This window comes from Octopus sinensis, linkage group LG26 (genome assembly GCF_006345805.1).
Source record: "Octopus sinensis linkage group LG26, ASM634580v1, whole genome shotgun sequence".
Taxonomy (NCBI): domain Eukaryota; kingdom Metazoa; phylum Mollusca; class Cephalopoda; order Octopoda; family Octopodidae; genus Octopus; species Octopus sinensis.
Window position 1 is genome coordinate 23,685,669 of NC_043022.1, and position 17,500 is coordinate 23,703,168.

The 17,500-nt window shown below is 34.3% G+C and overlaps 1 protein-coding gene across 34 annotated transcripts in view; it reads left to right on the top strand.

The window, feature by feature from the left end:
- The window catches only part of LOC115224761 (serine-rich adhesin for platelets), a 284,926-nt gene that overhangs the window by 147,423 nt on the left and 120,003 nt on the right, over positions 1 to 17,500 (top strand). For 5 of the 34 annotated variants that reach the window (XM_036513717.1, XM_036513718.1, XM_036513723.1 and 2 more), the window contains exons 8-14: positions 172 to 247; positions 8,683 to 8,796; positions 10,229 to 10,342; positions 13,202 to 13,315; positions 15,845 to 15,958; positions 16,717 to 16,809; positions 16,970 to 17,077. In XM_036513717.1, coding sequence (XP_036369610.1) covers positions 172 to 247; positions 8,683 to 8,796; positions 10,229 to 10,342; positions 13,202 to 13,315; positions 15,845 to 15,958; positions 16,717 to 16,809; positions 16,970 to 17,077 — 733 coding nt within the window. Of the gene's footprint in view, positions 1 to 171; positions 248 to 4,739; positions 5,025 to 8,682; positions 8,797 to 10,228; positions 10,343 to 13,201; positions 13,316 to 15,844; positions 15,959 to 16,716; positions 16,810 to 16,969; positions 17,078 to 17,500 lie in introns of all 34 variants that reach the window. The other 29 variants (XM_036513719.1, XM_036513733.1, XM_036513737.1 and 26 more) reach the window with 24 other exon arrangements.

Here is a 17,500-nt window from a genome sequence, read left to right on the forward strand (position 1 = left end):
TTCAAATGCAGTATATCTTGGGCTATATTATCTAATGTACCCTTTCAACTACCCTAAGAAAGCACAGAACCTAATGGTCAGAATATCTGCCTTCTCCCACTGGCTTGTATCAAACTTTTGTCGCTGACTGGTCAATTAGTTTTATTGGATTTTGGTTTTCTTCTGTTTCAGTTGGAGAAAGTGGACAACTTTGAAGAACGGAAGAAGATTCGTGCACGACTTCGGGAAATTAGAGACAAGCAGATGAGTAAGTATAACTTGACAATTATATAACTGTGTTTATTGATGTTGTGGTTGTTGTTGTTAGTGGTGGTAGTGGTAGTAGTGGTGGTGATGGTGGAGATTGTAATGTTCTTGATGTTAGTGGTAGTGGTACTGTATTGTTAGTGCCGTTGTTGTTAGAAGTTGTTGCAATTATATTGTTGATATTCTTGTTATGTTTGTGGTAGGTGTTAAGTTGTCATTGTTCTAGTAGTAGTAGTTGGTGTTGTTGCTGTTATCCTAGCAGCAGCAGCAGCAGCAGTAGTAGTTCTAGTCATTGTCCAGAATGCCAGTATCACCACTACTTCTACTGCTTAATGTTGTAATAATGAAAATTTTGTTGAATTTACAAATTCGAAATTAATAATGATTAGTTGCCATCTGTGTCACCATGTGGTACCTGTTTACAATTAAGTGGACTGTGTTCAGCAGTACTGTTAAGTCGATTAAGTAGCTAGGTAGGTGGACAGTAGAATAGATAACACAGATGGTAGATACTGTGACTACACAGAAACCAGCTGTTTGTTAATGAGATGCCTAATTACCATTAAAAAGTCTTGATTGAAACCAGGTAGTCAGTTATGTCAACAATACAGATAAATAGATGGTTCAGTAATATAACTAGTAGCTGTATAACAGTACAGATAGGTTAACAGTACAGAACTATAACTAGGTAACCAATCCACTATAACCAGCATTGGATTAACCATTAAGCAAAATAAGTATGTGCTTAGGGTTTCAAGTGAAGGAGAACACCACAGAAATGGTAAATGGTTTACAGTACAAAAGAAATCACTTTAAACTTGCTAAAATAATAATCAAGATGTCTTCTCTCTGGTAAGTATAGAAGCAGATATGTTACATAAGATGAATTTTGAGGATCTGATCAAAGATTTTGCAATTAAAAAAAAGTAGGAAAAACGTTTTCAGATATAAATAAAGTGGAAGTATGCAAAAATAAACATTATTTTCCATCTTACTGTTAGTTTTGTTTCATTTTGCAAAAATAAAGATTAATTTTATGGTTTATTATTGTTTATATTTTGAATTATATATAGGGGCACTGAAATCTTTTAAGTGCTTAGGGCCTCTATAGGTTCTAAGCATTTAATATTAATTATATACATCCCACTACACACACACACATACACAGCACAAATGTGTACACACACTTACATTGTAGTATAACCTAATTGATTAACAGCTTGGCCTCTTTACCATAGGAAGTATCCATCAAAGAGTAATTCCTCTTTTCAACTTTTGAGGAGTCCAGCTATGGATTTGTGGTGTTCATGACTTGCTCAAGAAAATATTGATAAAGAGCTAAGTGACCCTAGAGTTTTGCATAGTAATTTTCTGCCTATGTTATGGTACTCACCAAACCTTATAAGTCGTTAACAGAATCTCAGTGCTAGAAATAGTAGCTATATCATCCTTTTAACCCTTTAGCCTTCAGTTTACATTATCAACTGTAATACTTATTTATTCCATTGTTTTGAATTAATCGTGCTTTATCTTAAACATGCATTATCTTGTACCTTCAAGATTTCAATGAAGTGATTGCTTATTTTTGAATGACATTTTGGGTAGGCGTGAGAGGTTGGGTCAAGCCAATCTGAACATAAAACAAGTTGGATATGGCCAGTTTAAAGGCTAAATGTTTAGTTCCCAAACTTTTTCAGGCTGCCACCCACACTTGCCCCCCAGGCCTCATTCCAAGCATCCCCACCAACACCATTCACCACCACGAACATAGACCACTTTCTGCAGTAAATTTAAACCAGCTATATTTTAAAAATAAAACTTAACCTAACTAACCCATTATTTTGTTGTTTTAACATCCATCACCCTACTTTAACCACTCCATTATCGCCCCACTTTTCTTCAGTGCCCTCTTGCATCTTTACCCCGTCAACCCCCCAGCAGGCCAGTACTATCCACTTTGGGAACCACTGTGTTAAATGGTTAAACCAGCCATATTTGGCCAACTATGTTTTATGTTCACACCAGCCAGATTCAGCCTCTCACACTTACCCTAACATGCCACTCTAAAAATAACAGACACATCATTGAAATCTTGAATGCATGATTAATACAAAACAACGTGAATAAATAACTATTGCATTTGGCAGTAATCTGAATGCTAAAAGGTTAAATCACAGCTTAAACTAACCTAAAATTAAAACACATTTGGTAATGTTATTCATGGTACATAATGCCTAAAAAATGAAAAATGAGATGGTCACTACTGCAATGTCTTTGATCAGAGATTGACTGTCTTAGGTCTGACCTGGGACTAAATCACAACAATAACAAAACCTATACACTGGCTAGTAAAGGATGTTGTTGTTTGGTCTCAGCTCAGCACTGATCCAGTAGACCTGAAATCAAGGCTATTCCAATTGTGACCATCCCTTCTTTTATCCATGCATTACTGTATTAATGTCAGACTACATTATCCAATGTTGTCTTCAATTGCTTGAGAGAGAAAGGTGTGATTTGAGGGAAACTTGGTTGTTACTTCTAGTAGGGCAAACAACTATGTAGAAGCTCCTTCAAACGTTCTATGGTATTGTTGTTATTTAAACCCAGATCTGTCCTGGCCCTGTGGATCTGTTATCGAAGACAGTCCATTATTTGTTCAGAAATAGTATACCAAGGACTACATCATAATTCAATATGTACTTTCTTACAACTCTATGATACAAGGGAGATTTTGCTGCTATTTTTAGCAGGTTGAGCAACCATATAGAGATCTCCTTTCCCCTATCCTAGGAGGTCATCTAGTATATGACGTACACTTCATCAGAAGAACTGACTGGCCATTGTTCCAAATATATATGTCAGCTGTTAGAAATAAGATGAGTCAGTAGATTCCAGTTTGCTGAAATATGGGTGAAAAAAAATATCGTTTGAAGAATTTATCAGTGTTTGAAGAAGAATTGGTTTATTGTACCTTTTTACTCTGGATTTACTCCCATGCTGCATTCTTTTCTTACCACACACACACACATGTATAATAAATAAATAAATATTATATATATATATATATATATATATATATATATATATACATAACAATATGTGTGTATATATATATGTATATATATGCATATATATATGTATGTATGTATATATAATAATAATGAGGGAATATTATTCCAAACTTACATGGAAAAATTCAATTTAGAAATACTAAGTCAAATTTCACAAAATATTATATATATATATATATATATATATATATATATATATATATATATATATATACCAATGTGTATCAAACTAATGAAGGAACATCTAAATTGTAATTAATCTTGGATGAATAATAATTATGAGATTTCTTTGAATTCACAGCATATGGGTTGGTATCAAAAGGGTTAAACCATATTTCCTAATTACCAACAATCCTAAATAATACATCCTTTTAGTTTTGGGTCTTCAATCAGAGTTTAACGAAGTCTGTGACAAAAAAAAAAAAGGTTATGTCACCTTTATAAAATTGTCTTTCTCTGCAGGTTTGTTTTAATTTTCTAAATCTTCCATTTCAGGAAATGAAAGATCCAAATTTGATTTTAAAATATTGATTGATATCTACAAAGTTTACAGTCTCAAAGATTTCTCAGTTACTTTACAGAAATTTTTGCCATAAATATTCTTAAGGATTCTGACAAGAGACTCTGCTAAATCTTTATTGTTTATTCCCAGTTGCTTTATCCCTTACAAGTGGTAGGTAACAGTGATTAATTGTTGGTATTAGTTGCCTATCACTCTCTGTCTCTCTCTCACTCATTTTCTCTCTCTCTCTTTCTCCACATATATAGTTGTATGTAAAGGTGAGATCTAAAGATCCAGGTGTAGGTAATTAGTAAGTTTCATGTAGAAGGTATAAAAAACAACTTTCCGGAACAAATGCAGAAGGTTGTAAATTTTTCCCCTATCAAAGTTCAATATGTTAAAAATAACACCCTGTGTATCATACTTAAAGCAGATACTTTTTTGAAAGCTTAATAAAGATTTATATTTAATGCATTCCTGTACATCCAGATAAGAGAAAACCTTTGCTGTGGTAACTGTTATAGAGGAGATATTCTCCTTGGAGACTACCATCAAACAGGCGGGTTTCAGACACTATTTTCCACTATATAAACACTATTAAGGATGAGCTAATGTATATATATATATATATATATATATATATATATATATATATATATAAATGAGAAAGAGAATGGGAGAGAGAAAGAGGGAGGGAAGATCTGTCAAAGATTTCATCTATATCTTTTCTCACCAGTTACTAATATATTTCCAAATTAATCATACAGTTATCCAAACCCTACAGCCTTTCACTCTTCATGCCCTTTATGTAATTTTTTAAAAGTTCTCATAAAAATCTGTTTAAAAATAAAAACAAAATTAAGAAAGCCAACAAATTAACCATTGTTTTTGTTTTTGCTCATTAATTCCTCTTAAAACAGAGGAATGGGAAGAGAAGCGCCGTGAGAATGAAAAACTTGCAGACAATGCCCTTAAAGAAAAGGTGAAACGGGCAGATGAGGAGAAGCAGAGGGTTCTGCAACAGTTCAAGGAAAATGCCAGCATGACCAAAGACATGGAAGATCTACGCCTGAAGGCGCAACAGTCTGGCTTGAAGGACCGGCAGCGTATGGCTGATGAGGAGAAAAAGAGGAAGCTGGAAGCTTTTGACCAGCTTGCGAGGAAGGACAATGTGACCACAACCACAACTACAGAAACAAGTGGAGGTAGGATTCCTGGCGCATGACAGACATTCCCCACCCCCCACCACCGCTGCCTGCAAAAAAAGAAAGAAAAAGAAGAAATAATAAATAAGCAAATAAATTAATAAAAGAAAATAAACTATGCTGCACATTTTCTGCTATTGCTCTACACTGCCTGTTGCTGCAGATTGCTGATGTGATGATGGGCTGATCTTTTTCTGCTTCAGAGTTTGTTATGTTGATGATGAGGAGGAAGGGGAAGAGGGGTGAGGAGGAGGTTTACAAAGGCAAAAACAAAAAAAAAAGAAAGAAAGCTGATAACTGCTTACTAATATCTAAACACACCTGCAGAACTATGGAAAAGAATGCGCATATGTGTGGGTATGTGTGTGTGCTTGTATGTGCATGAGTGTACATGCATAGTATATGAGGTATTTTATGCATATATAATATGTACCTAGTGGCAGTCATGCATATACATACATATATATATATATAATATATATATATATATATATATATATATACATACATATATATATATACATATACACACACACATATATACATGTATATATATATATATATATATATATACACACACATATCATATATACATGCATATATATATATATATATGCAACAATGTATATAATGCATAAAGCTATCTCCTCAAAAATATTTATATAATTATAATTAGGTATATAATTACAACATACTTACACACATACACACACACATGAATTAGCATCTAATATCTTGAATGTTGCATCACTTTATTTCAGCAACTCATGCACACATACATTATGTGTGTGTGTGTGTGTGTGCATATATTCATGCATACATACAGACACACATATACATCTATACAAAGATATAATATATTTAATGAACCTTCGTTGGTTTTGATTGGTCACATGTATTCTACAGACATGTTCAATATCAATGTAACCCTCAAGTGGAATCAACTTGGCTCTGTGTATGTGCAATAAGGCTGGACGTTTGAATTACAGGTACACCCCAGTTAAAAGGATAGCCTTCCAAGCAGCTTCCATCTTACCAGTTTCACTCATAAGGCTTGGGTTGACCCAAAGCTATGGGGAAAGACACCTGCCCAAGGTGCTATGAAGTGGAACTGAACCTGGGAGCTTGAGATTGCAAGTGAACATTCTAACTATTCAGCTACGCTGAGTTCACATGTATACACGAGCAGATCTACATAAACATACATGCACATACACTCATATGTATACACATATGTATACATAAATACACATGCACACATACATACACACACAGGTCTATGCACATATGTACACATACATACGTATACACACATTCTCACATATTTGCACTTATGCATGAATACATATACACATGTATATATGCACATGCATATACACACATATATGTGCATTATATAAATGTACACATACACACACACCCACTTACACATTCCTACACACATTTATATAATATTTACTCACACACACATCTCAAATTTAAATAGACACCATTACTTTTGAAAAATTGATTGCGCGAAACAAAATGTCAATTGACGTATTTAAATACTTAGTCTAATATTTAGTAGGCATACCTTGTGCAGTTTTTAATTATCTAACCCATTTGGGTATCACACTAAGGAGTAGTGACTGCACAAATAACAACAGTATGTAGGGGTGTCTATTTACTTTTTGAGCTGTCAGTGTGCATATACAAACAACACATGCATAAATGCAAAGCAATTATTGGCCAGTAAATTGAGTAAGAAATAGAAACAGAAAGAACGAAAGGAAAGAAGGAGAGAAAGAAAGAATGAAAGAAAGACGGAAATCTTTACATGGCTTCACTGTTTCCTAGAACTGAGTACAACTATTGATAATTTGCTCGTTTTTGGCTTGTACTCTTTCTGGGCATTTTTGCTAATCATAGCATCATGTTAAAATTGCTTCACACCTCCTGTAGCATGTAAAGAGACATGGAGAAAGATAAATTGTTTTTTTTTTTCATTGCACTGCTTCTGCCATTTCATTCAGAATGAAACCAAGATTTTACAACACACAGTTATTCTATTTCTCTCTCTTTCCACCCCACCCCCACTTTTTATACCCTTCTAGCCTCTTGCTGAGAAGAGAACTCACCAAATCCCAAATTCTTTATTTCACAATCATTGGTGTATTTTCATTCATTTTTATGAGGTGGGTGAGGGGTTACACATCCACCCACCTCCCCATTCTGTTAATACTTGTCAGAAGAAGAAGAAAAGAGCACAAAATTTGTTTGTCTCTTAGTTTATTTTGTTAAAATAGGTCAGATTTGAAACTGTTACCATCATAATTATTTACTATTATTATTACTGTTTTTATTATTGTTAACGTTATAAATACTATTAATACTTTATCTTTCTAGATTTACACAAATTTTTCATTTCAGCTCAACTTAGCATTTTTTTTCACTTATATAATAATTATATATATCTTTTATTTCTGATTTCAGGATTCTAACTTTCAACATTTTTGTTTCTTTTTTTACAGGAAGTAAAATTAATGTAAAAAAAAAATAATTAATTTCAAGAATTAATGAGCAAACATCTCCACATCACTTCTCCCTGCCATCCACACAGAAAAAAATGTGAAAGAAAATATATATCATTTATCTTTTACTTGTCTCAGTCATTGGACTGTAGCCATGCTGGAGCACTGCCTCAAATGGTTCAGTCAAACAAATCAATCCCAGTGCTTATTTTTTAAGCCTGGTACTTATTCTGTCAGTCTCTTTTGCCAAATTGCTAAATTATAGTAACATAAGCTAATACTGGTTGTCAAATTATGTCCAAACACAAACACATATACATACATACACACATACATACACATACGCGCATGCACTCACACGCACATATACGACAGGTTTCTTTCAGTTTCCATCTACCAAACCCATTCACAATGGGCCATAGTGGAAGACACCTGCCCTAGGTGTTGCACTGTGGCATACATAACCTAAAGGGGAATCAGTGTTTAATTCAACTGTTGACATAGGTATAATGTGAATGGGGATCAGGGCTCAGTTCAACTATTATCACAGCATGGAGGGAAATCAGAGTTTGGTTCAATTGTTAAGTATAACATGCAAAGACTCAATTGAACTGTTGAAATATGTGTAGCATAAAAAGAAAAGTACTCCATTAATCCATTAGCATTCAGATTACTCTTTCTAATGAAAGGCTTATTTATTCATATTGTTTTGAATAGATCATGCATCATCTTTGAGGTTTTAGTAATGTGATTGTTTATTTTTAGAATGATATTGTTGGGTAGTTGTGAGAAGCCAGATCTGACCAATTTAAACATGAGACAGGTAGAATATTTGGATCAGATATAACTGGTTTAAATGCTAAAGGGTTAAACTAGTTTTCCACCCACATACATCGTGAAAACCCTTTGAGTAGTATACCATGTGACACAACTTACACATGCATGCACATACACACACTTGTTTGGTAAGAGCATCAGCTGTTACCATGGAAATATCTACACAGTTGTCAACTTAATGGGCTTGTCTAATCTAGTTAGACTGCCATCTTTTGCTATACAAATACCTATGAAACAAAGTTGCTGGATACATTGTTTTCACTTTTTAGTTAAACTTTGGTACTGTAACCATAGCACTATCTTAATTCCAGGCTCACCAAAAGAGGGAACTGAGAAATCAGGGGACTCTACAGAAGTTGAGGCCAATAAGAACAAGGATTGTTCAGAAACCAGTAAATCTGGTGAAGGTGATAAAGAGAATATTGGTAAGATTAGTTCCTGTCCCAAGTAGTTTGGTAGATGTTATGTCAGATCACCAGTTCCCTATCTTAGTTCTCTATCTATACTAGATTTTCCTCTAATATTTTCCAATAATATTTAATATAACTTCTTTTTCTCCTCTCATGTGTGTCTATATGTTAACAATCCTTCTACCCCTTTTTCATAGTGTAATTTCTATAGCATCTTAGTAATATTTTAGTGTCTATATTTATCTAGTTTTGATATTTTATTTTTATTGTTCTAGTCGTTTGTCTGTGGCATATTTATAAGCCTGTACTAGTCCTATTACATCTAATGTATATAACCCTCTTGTAGACTATTTACCGTTGTTTTCTCCCGTCTTTTAATCACTTTTTAAATGACATCTCTATCTTTTGTCCTTGTAATAAATCACAACCAAATTTTGTTATCATAAATAATACCTTCCTAGTATCAATAACTATGTTTCTCTCTTTTATTGTGTTTTCACAATGATATCTTTATCATTCTGATGAAATTCTCTTTATACTTTTGGTTTGTGCATAACTCATTGACACCATCATTTGGCAACTCCAGTTGGGACAAACATCTCTAACCTCTCCCAACAAACAAGATCCTGCATTACCATACCAAGGTCCTGCATTACTCCATCAAGGTTCAAACCTCATATCCTGAATCTCTGGCTATGACAGCTGGATCAGAAAGCTTACATCATTTCCTGCCGACTTGACCAGGTCTTGAAAAGATAAATGAGAAAGCCAGTTTATCATTTGTCCTTTGTAATCTAATATACATATTCACAGTGAAACTGTAAGAAGAAATTTACTTCCTAACCACAAGGCTATGGGTTCAGTCCCACTGCATGTCATTTTGGGCAAGTGTCTTTTACTATAGCCCCAGGTCAACCAAAGCCTTCAGTATATTAACTATAAATTTACAAAACTTTATAAGCATGTATAATATGTATCTTTTATCTCTTACTGGTTTCAGTCTTTGGACTGTGGCCATGCTTGAGCACTGCCTTGAAGGGTTTAGTCAAACACATCAACCCCAGTACTTATTTTTTAAAATCTGGTACTTATTCTATTGGTCTGTTTTGCCAACATTCTATATTATGGGGATGTAAACAAGCCAACACTGGTTGTCAAAGAGTGGAGACAAACACAACACAAAGTTACACACATGATGGGCTTCCACATAGTTTCTGTCTACCAAATTCACTCACAAGGCATTAGTTAGCCTGGGGCTATAATAGATGCCATTTACTCAAGACGCCATGGCATGGAACTGAACCCAAAACCACATGATAGCAAGGCAATCTTCTTAATCATGCAGCCATATCCACACTTATGTACACAATAATCAATATCAAACTAGATACATGATTTTGTTTAGTTAGATTTTGACACTGTATTTATGGAACCATCATAATTTCAGACCCACAACAAGAGGTAACTGAGAAATCAGGGGATTCTACAGAAGATGACATTAACAAAAACAAGAATTGTTCAGAAACCAGTAAAACTGGTGAAAATGATAAAGAGAATAGTGGTAAGGTTAGATTTTGCCCTCTCTTAGTTTGGTAGATGTTTTGTCAGATTGTCAGTTCCTATTTTAGCTTTCTGTCCAATATAGACCTTCACCCTTTATTTCATTGTTATGTAATTACACTCTCCACTTTATAATAAATTAGTACCTTTGTGTGTTTAGTATAGTGCTGATATTTTTTTAGTATTCTGATGATTTAACTGCGGCATCTTTATCATCACTGGGTTGCTATCTTTTAACAAAACCATCAATAAACTTTCTTTTGTAGTACAGGTATATGTCATCTTATTTCAATAATTGATTCCAAGATATGCAACTCAACTTGGAAAAATGACATAATATGAACAATCATTTAAAAAAATTTATTGCCAGTGCCACATAAAAAGCATCTGTGCTGGTGCCACATAATAGCACTGGTGCTGGTGCCATGTACAAAGCATCCAGTACACTCTGCAAAGTGGTTGGCTTTAGGAAGGGCACCCTGTCATAGAAACCATGCAAAAACAGACAACTGGAGCCTGGTGCTGTTCTCTGGCTTGCCAGCTCCTGTCAAACCATCCAACCCATGCCAGCCAAGAAAACACATGTTAAATGCTCATGGTGATGATCAACAATTCTAATAAAGAGTTTGTACATATTTTAACATGTACTTTCCTTGCTATTCCACTTCAGTATTGGTTTTTTAGATGTTTTGTTTTATTTTTATGCTTTTAAATATTGTTGACATTAAAGGCTGCTCATGTGACTCAAACCGTCATTTTCTGTAAACATGACAGGTTTTTCAAACATCGGGCCAAAGCAGTTCTTTGAAGTTTTCTATCCATTTTAGAAAGTTTAGTCTTACCAGCAAAAGCTGTGTGTTGTTTATATCTTAAGAATTTATACACTTTTGAGAGAATGTGAAATAATTGGTTTTTGGAAATAGTGGAGATCAAAGCACACATAAAGTTATAAATAATAGCATGTAAATATTGAGTTGAAAAACCTTTTTGGATAGAAAAAGTCAAAGGCTGCCTGTGAGATTTGAACCTACATCTCCAATAGATCTGCTGTGGGTTTAAGTCCCACATGTAGCCTTTAACTTTACCTATCCTAAAGAATTTTTATGCTGTAAAAAGTGGAACTTGAAGTACAAATACTTCAAGTTCCACTTTTAAATGTTTACTGAGACTAATGTAAAGTCAGATAAATCAAGTGAAGTTAAGGTTATTTCTTAAAAAGAAATGATATAAAGTTGAAAAAGACAAGATGAAGTATGCCTGTTTTTACTCTGATATTTTCTCCCATCATTTAGACTCTACCCTCTTGAAGTGGTGTCTATATTTTTACCCTTGTAATTTTGATAAATTTCAATAAACCTTCATAAACCCCAAGTAGTACCTTCCTAGTAACTAGTGTCTATATTTCTTTCCTTCCTGAGTTTTCACAATAGCATTTACATAATCCTTTAGTTACAAATCTTTCATGAAACATTCTACAGTATATTTTTACTGTATATTTTACAGTAAAACTTTTACATTATCACCATCTTCTAGCTTTTATCACTATTTGTTTCAGTCTTTCATCTGTGGTTATGCTGGGGCACCACCTTGAACGTTTTAGTCAATTGACCCAAGTGCTTATTTTTAAGCCTGATACTTATTCGATCAGTCTCTTTTTTGCTGAATTGCTAAGTCAGAAGGACATAAAGAAAACAACACTTGTTGTCAAGCAGTGGGGAGGGGGCTTCTCTCAGTTTACATCTATCAAATCTACTCACAAGGCTTTGGCTGACCCAGGGCTGTAATAGAAGACATTTGCTCAAGGTGCCATGCAGTGGGATAGGACCCAACACCACATGGTTAGGAAACAAGCTTCTTTCTACACATTCATACCTTCACCAAAGAAAAATAAATGACAGCTTGTACCATATTTACACTTTCTATCATCATTTAGTTTCTCTGCCCTTCTTAAATGGTATTTATATTTTTATCATTATAATGCAGTTTTTCACCATCCTTATTACCCTAAATAGTACCTTCCTATAGCTAAGTGCCTATACTTCTCTCCTTCTTGTGTTTTTGCAGTGGCATCTCTAACATTCTATTGAATCTGTTTCATTTTTTTGTTTGTACATGACTCATTGTAACTTAATGTATGTCTTCATTTATAGACCATTTTGCTGTATATGTGCCCTGACAGCAATATCATCATAAACATTCTCTTCAAGACTGGTCAGAAGCTCTACTGTTTTTATGGAATTATCTACACACATGGGGAAAGGCAAAAGTTTGGGGAGTCAACCCCAATAGCAAATTGGGGAGTAGAATTTCTCAGGTAGTTCAGTTCCCTCTTTGACACACCGCCGGCAACACCTGAATAGTTCTCCAGCCCTATAAGATAATTCACCTTAGAGAAAGCCACTTAAATGTAAGACCTACAGCTTGCTGGTTATTGCAGTTGTCTTAGCCCACTGAGCGACTGTGATCAGACCTCAAATTCTAAAGAGTAGGATCAGATTGCATGGCTTGACTCTGACTTTAAAACTACAAGAAGAAAAGCCGTGCAGTGTCAGTAATCAGTTTACACAACCTCTTGAGGGTATGTTGCTCTTCATGATCTTTGGACACAAAGAAACTGCTATCATCAACACACTTGTCAGTAGATTTATGGTTAGACCACAAGCTGTTACTAAAATAGTTAGACCACAAGCTGTTACCATAGAAATATCTACACAGTAGTCAGTGTAGTTAACAGGTCTGATCTAATTAGACCACCAGCTGTTACCATAGAAATATCTACATGATATTCAATCTTGCTGGGTACACCATTTTGTTTAGTTAGACTTTGATTCTGTAACCATAGCCAACATCTTAATTCCAGATTCACCAAAAGAGGGAACTGAGAAATCAGGGGATTCTATAGAAGATGATGTCAATAAGAACAAGGATTGTTCAGAAACCAGTAAATCTGGTGAAAGTGATAAAGAGAACATCGGTAAGATTGGAACCTAGAACCTGCTTGTATTAGTTTTGTAGATGTTGTTGTCAGATTGCCAGTTCCCTATCATAGTTGTCTGTTTATACTAGATCTCCCTTTATAATGTTTTGATGATATGTTACACAATAAAACTTCTGAAACATTTTTTTTTCACCCAACAGTATCTATATTTCAACCATTTCCACATTTCTTTGATTATAGCGTATTTTCTGTTGCATCTTGGTATTCCCTTGTGTGTTTTCAGATTTCTTCTTATTCTATTTACTTGACTGTGACATTTTTATCACTTCTCTGTAGCTGTCTTTTTACTTGTTGATAACCCTCACTAAAGCATTTTCGGCAATCATTTAAATTTAGTCTCTACTCTTTTGAATTGATATCTATATTTTTATTATTGTAATGAATTTCAGTAAACTCTTGTCCACCCCAGATAGTACCTTCCTAGTAATTATTATTTATATTTCTCTCCTTGTGTTTTCACTCTGACATCTACATAGTAAAAAAAAACCCTTTTAACAAATGCTCTGCAGTGTATTTTTCCTGGATCATTTTCTACCATCTTTTAGTGATTCTAGCCATTTTCTTTTACTGATGTCTATCTTCTTATTTTTAAAGTGCAGTTCTTCCCCATCCTTGTTACCATATATAGTATATTCCTTATAGCTGAGTGCCTATACTCCTCTCTTTGTGTTTTTGCTGTGGTATCATTAACATTGTATTGAATCTCTCTCTTTTATCATTTGTTTGTACAATTCATTGTATGTAACCTTATGTATATTTTTACTTATACAAGGTCTTATCAATAAGTATCTGGACTGTTGTCATAGTAACGAAGCTAAAGCAGCAGTGCTTGGAAGGAAGGTGTGTAGCATGTGATCGACCCATTGACCATGACAGAGAAAGTAGTCATGGTGATACCTGCTCAGTGGCCAATGCAAAGTTGCAGAAAGTGTATGGAGAGGAGTGTATGAGCTGCACACAAGTGTACAAGTAGTTCAGACATTACCAAGATGGCTGAAAAAATATTGATAGTGACGAACGTTCTGGGAGACCTGCAACCAGCAGAACTGAGAAAAACATTCCGGATGTGTATGCAGCTGTGAGGAGAAAACATCGAATCACCATCCATGAGTTATCACAGGATGTGTAGATAAGTTACAGTTCAGTTCAGTCCATTTTCCCTGAAGAATTGGGTGTGTGATGCATGTCTGCCAAGCATGTGCCAAAACTGTTTTCAGCTGACCAAAATGACACTCGGGTTTCGGTTGCACAAGATTTCCTTGATTGAGGTGAGAACAATGAAAACTTTTTGAAAATTTGCATAGGCTTCTGAGCAGGTATCATCAAGCTTTTGGCAAAATTTGATGCAGATTCTCTGCTCAACTTTCTCTGCCATGGTAAATATAACAATCATACACTACATGTGCTCCTTCCAAGTACTGTTGTAAACAGCAGAAGTGAGCTAGAACGTTAAAACTTAGTGCACATGCACAGCAGAGTTCAAGATCAATTTGTGCCAAATGACTTCACTCTACAAGCTTTAGCTTTGTTACTATGGCAGCAGTTTGAATACTTATTGATCAGACCATGTATACCATAATGCAATATGTATATGTGTGTGTGTGTGTACATGCCTGCATCTGTGCATATGTTTGTGCATGTGTGTATGTATATATGTATGTATATGGAATATATTAGGTCATCCCATAAATAGTGTGGTTTTATTTAGTTGCATGAACTAAAAGTCAGAGGAGAACAAGATAAATTACCTACATCAACTTGCTATAAAAGCAGGTAGTAATTTTACCTTGTCTTTATTTCTAGTGCAAGTTTTGAAGACTGACCCAATATATGCATTGGAAAGCACAACACAACATGTGTATGTTTTATAAAGCTTAAAATACTAAATACTTTTCCTTTTTTTTCTATTTCCTTTACACCCACACACATATGTAAAGGAAATAAAAATTACAGGAAAAGTATGTGTGTATATATATGTATATATTTTTTCAGGATAAAAATACAGGTACACACACATACATATTTATTTATACCTGTATGAATATCATTCACCTCAAATGATTCTTTATATGATCAACTTGCCAAAGGAGTACATTGCCTGGCACGTAAAAAGTACCCACTACACTCACGGAGTGGTTGGCATTAGGAAGGGCATCCAGCTGTAGAAACACTGCCTGATCAGACTGGAGCCTGGTGGAGCCTTCTGGCTTCCCAGATCCCGGTCGAACCATCCAACCCATGCTAGCATGGAGAACAGACGTTAAACGATGATGATGATGATGATGATGATGATGATACAGTAGTCCAGCCTGAACAAGCTTGAAGAACAAAATATAAACTGATGGCAATAAGAATGACAGCAACATCGACGGCAACAATATAGTCAACTGTTCTGATCTTGTTAGATTGCAACAGATATATCTACACAACAATCACATTTAATAGGCACATCATAATGTTTAGTTAGATTTTACTACTGTAACTGTAGCAACATCTTAATTCCAGACTCACCACAAGAAGTAACTGAAAAATCAGGGAATCCTACTGAAGATGACGTAAATAAGGACAAAAATTCTTCAGAAAACAATAAAATCGCTGAAGGTGATAAAGAGAATATTGGTAAGCTTGGAACCTAGAATCTGCCCCTATTAGTTTTGTAGATGTATCAGATCAATAGTTCCCCTATCTTAGTTGTTTATCTATTATAGATCTTCACCCTTTCTTTCACTTTAGTAACCTCTTTAGAGTATCCTAGTTTCTCTTTAGTGTATTCTAGTGTTTATATTTTTTATAATTTTAGTTTCTTGTTTATGGCATCTTTAACATCCTTTGGTTATAGAATAAATGTAAACAGTTTATAGTTTATATTTACTATAACTTTTACTAGCATCCATTAGTCCCTTCCTTTTGAATCGATGTCTATAATTTGATCCTTTGAATGAATTCCACAAAATTCTTTGCTACTTTAAATAGTACCAATAGTGCCTTCCTTGTAGCTACCAACAATATTTCTATTATGCTTGTGTTGTTATAGTGGCATTTATATCAATTTAATTTTTCTTTTGTCTGTTTTGGGGATAGCTCTTTTTAACATATACAGTAAATTGCAAAGAGCCATCTTCATTTGCATACATCACAGGATATCTTCATCTCAACATATTCTTCCTTGTTATCATTTTTTTCACCTTCTATAGACAGGTTGAAGGATTAGCCCTTGCTATGGGAAAATCTATGCAGTAGATAGCATAATAAACTGGTTTAACTTGGTAAGACCATCAACTGTTTTCATTGAGGTATCTACTCAATATCAACTGCTACTAGGTACATTATTTTCTTAGGCTTATTAACTGTAATCATGGAAACTGTCTTAATTCCAGACTCACCAAAAGAAGGAACGGATAAATCAGGGAATTCTACAGAAGATGGTGGCAATAAGAACAAGAATTGTTCAGAAAATAGTAAAACTGAAGGTAATAAAGAGAATATTGTTAAAATTAGTTCCTGTCCCAAGTAGTTTGGTAGAGCTTATGTTGGCCCACTTTCTGTCTTAGCTGTCTATCTTTAAGAGATCTTCCTATCTAATATTTCAATGATATATAACAATAATCTTTATTGAAACATAATCTCCAGACTCACCAAAAGAGGGAACTGAGAAATCAGGGGATTCTACAGATGATGTCAATAAGAACAAGGATTCAGAAACCAGTAAATCTGGTGAAGGCGATAAAGAGAATATTGGTAAGATTAGATCCTGTCCCAATACATTTTAACAACCTCTACATTTCTTTGATAATAGTGTATTTCCTATAGAACCATAGTAACATTTTAGAATCTGCATGAGTACAACATAGTGTTAATATCTTTGATCAGTTAAACAATTTGATTGTGACATCTTTGTCATTAAGAAGCTGTCTTTTAATAAAATAGACAGCTGCCAAGGTAGATTCATATTTTCCATCAACTCTTAGTCTCTGGTCTTTAATCCCTTTCATACCAACCCACCTGAAAGCACCTCTGTTTCTTTGATACAAACTTCATATTTTAAAGTGATCTGAAACAAATTTTCGTATTAATTTATGTTCCAAACAGCAGCTTAATTAATAATAACAAGGTTAGTTTATTAAATTCTTCATTGTTTTCAAAATTAATTGAAATGAAGAC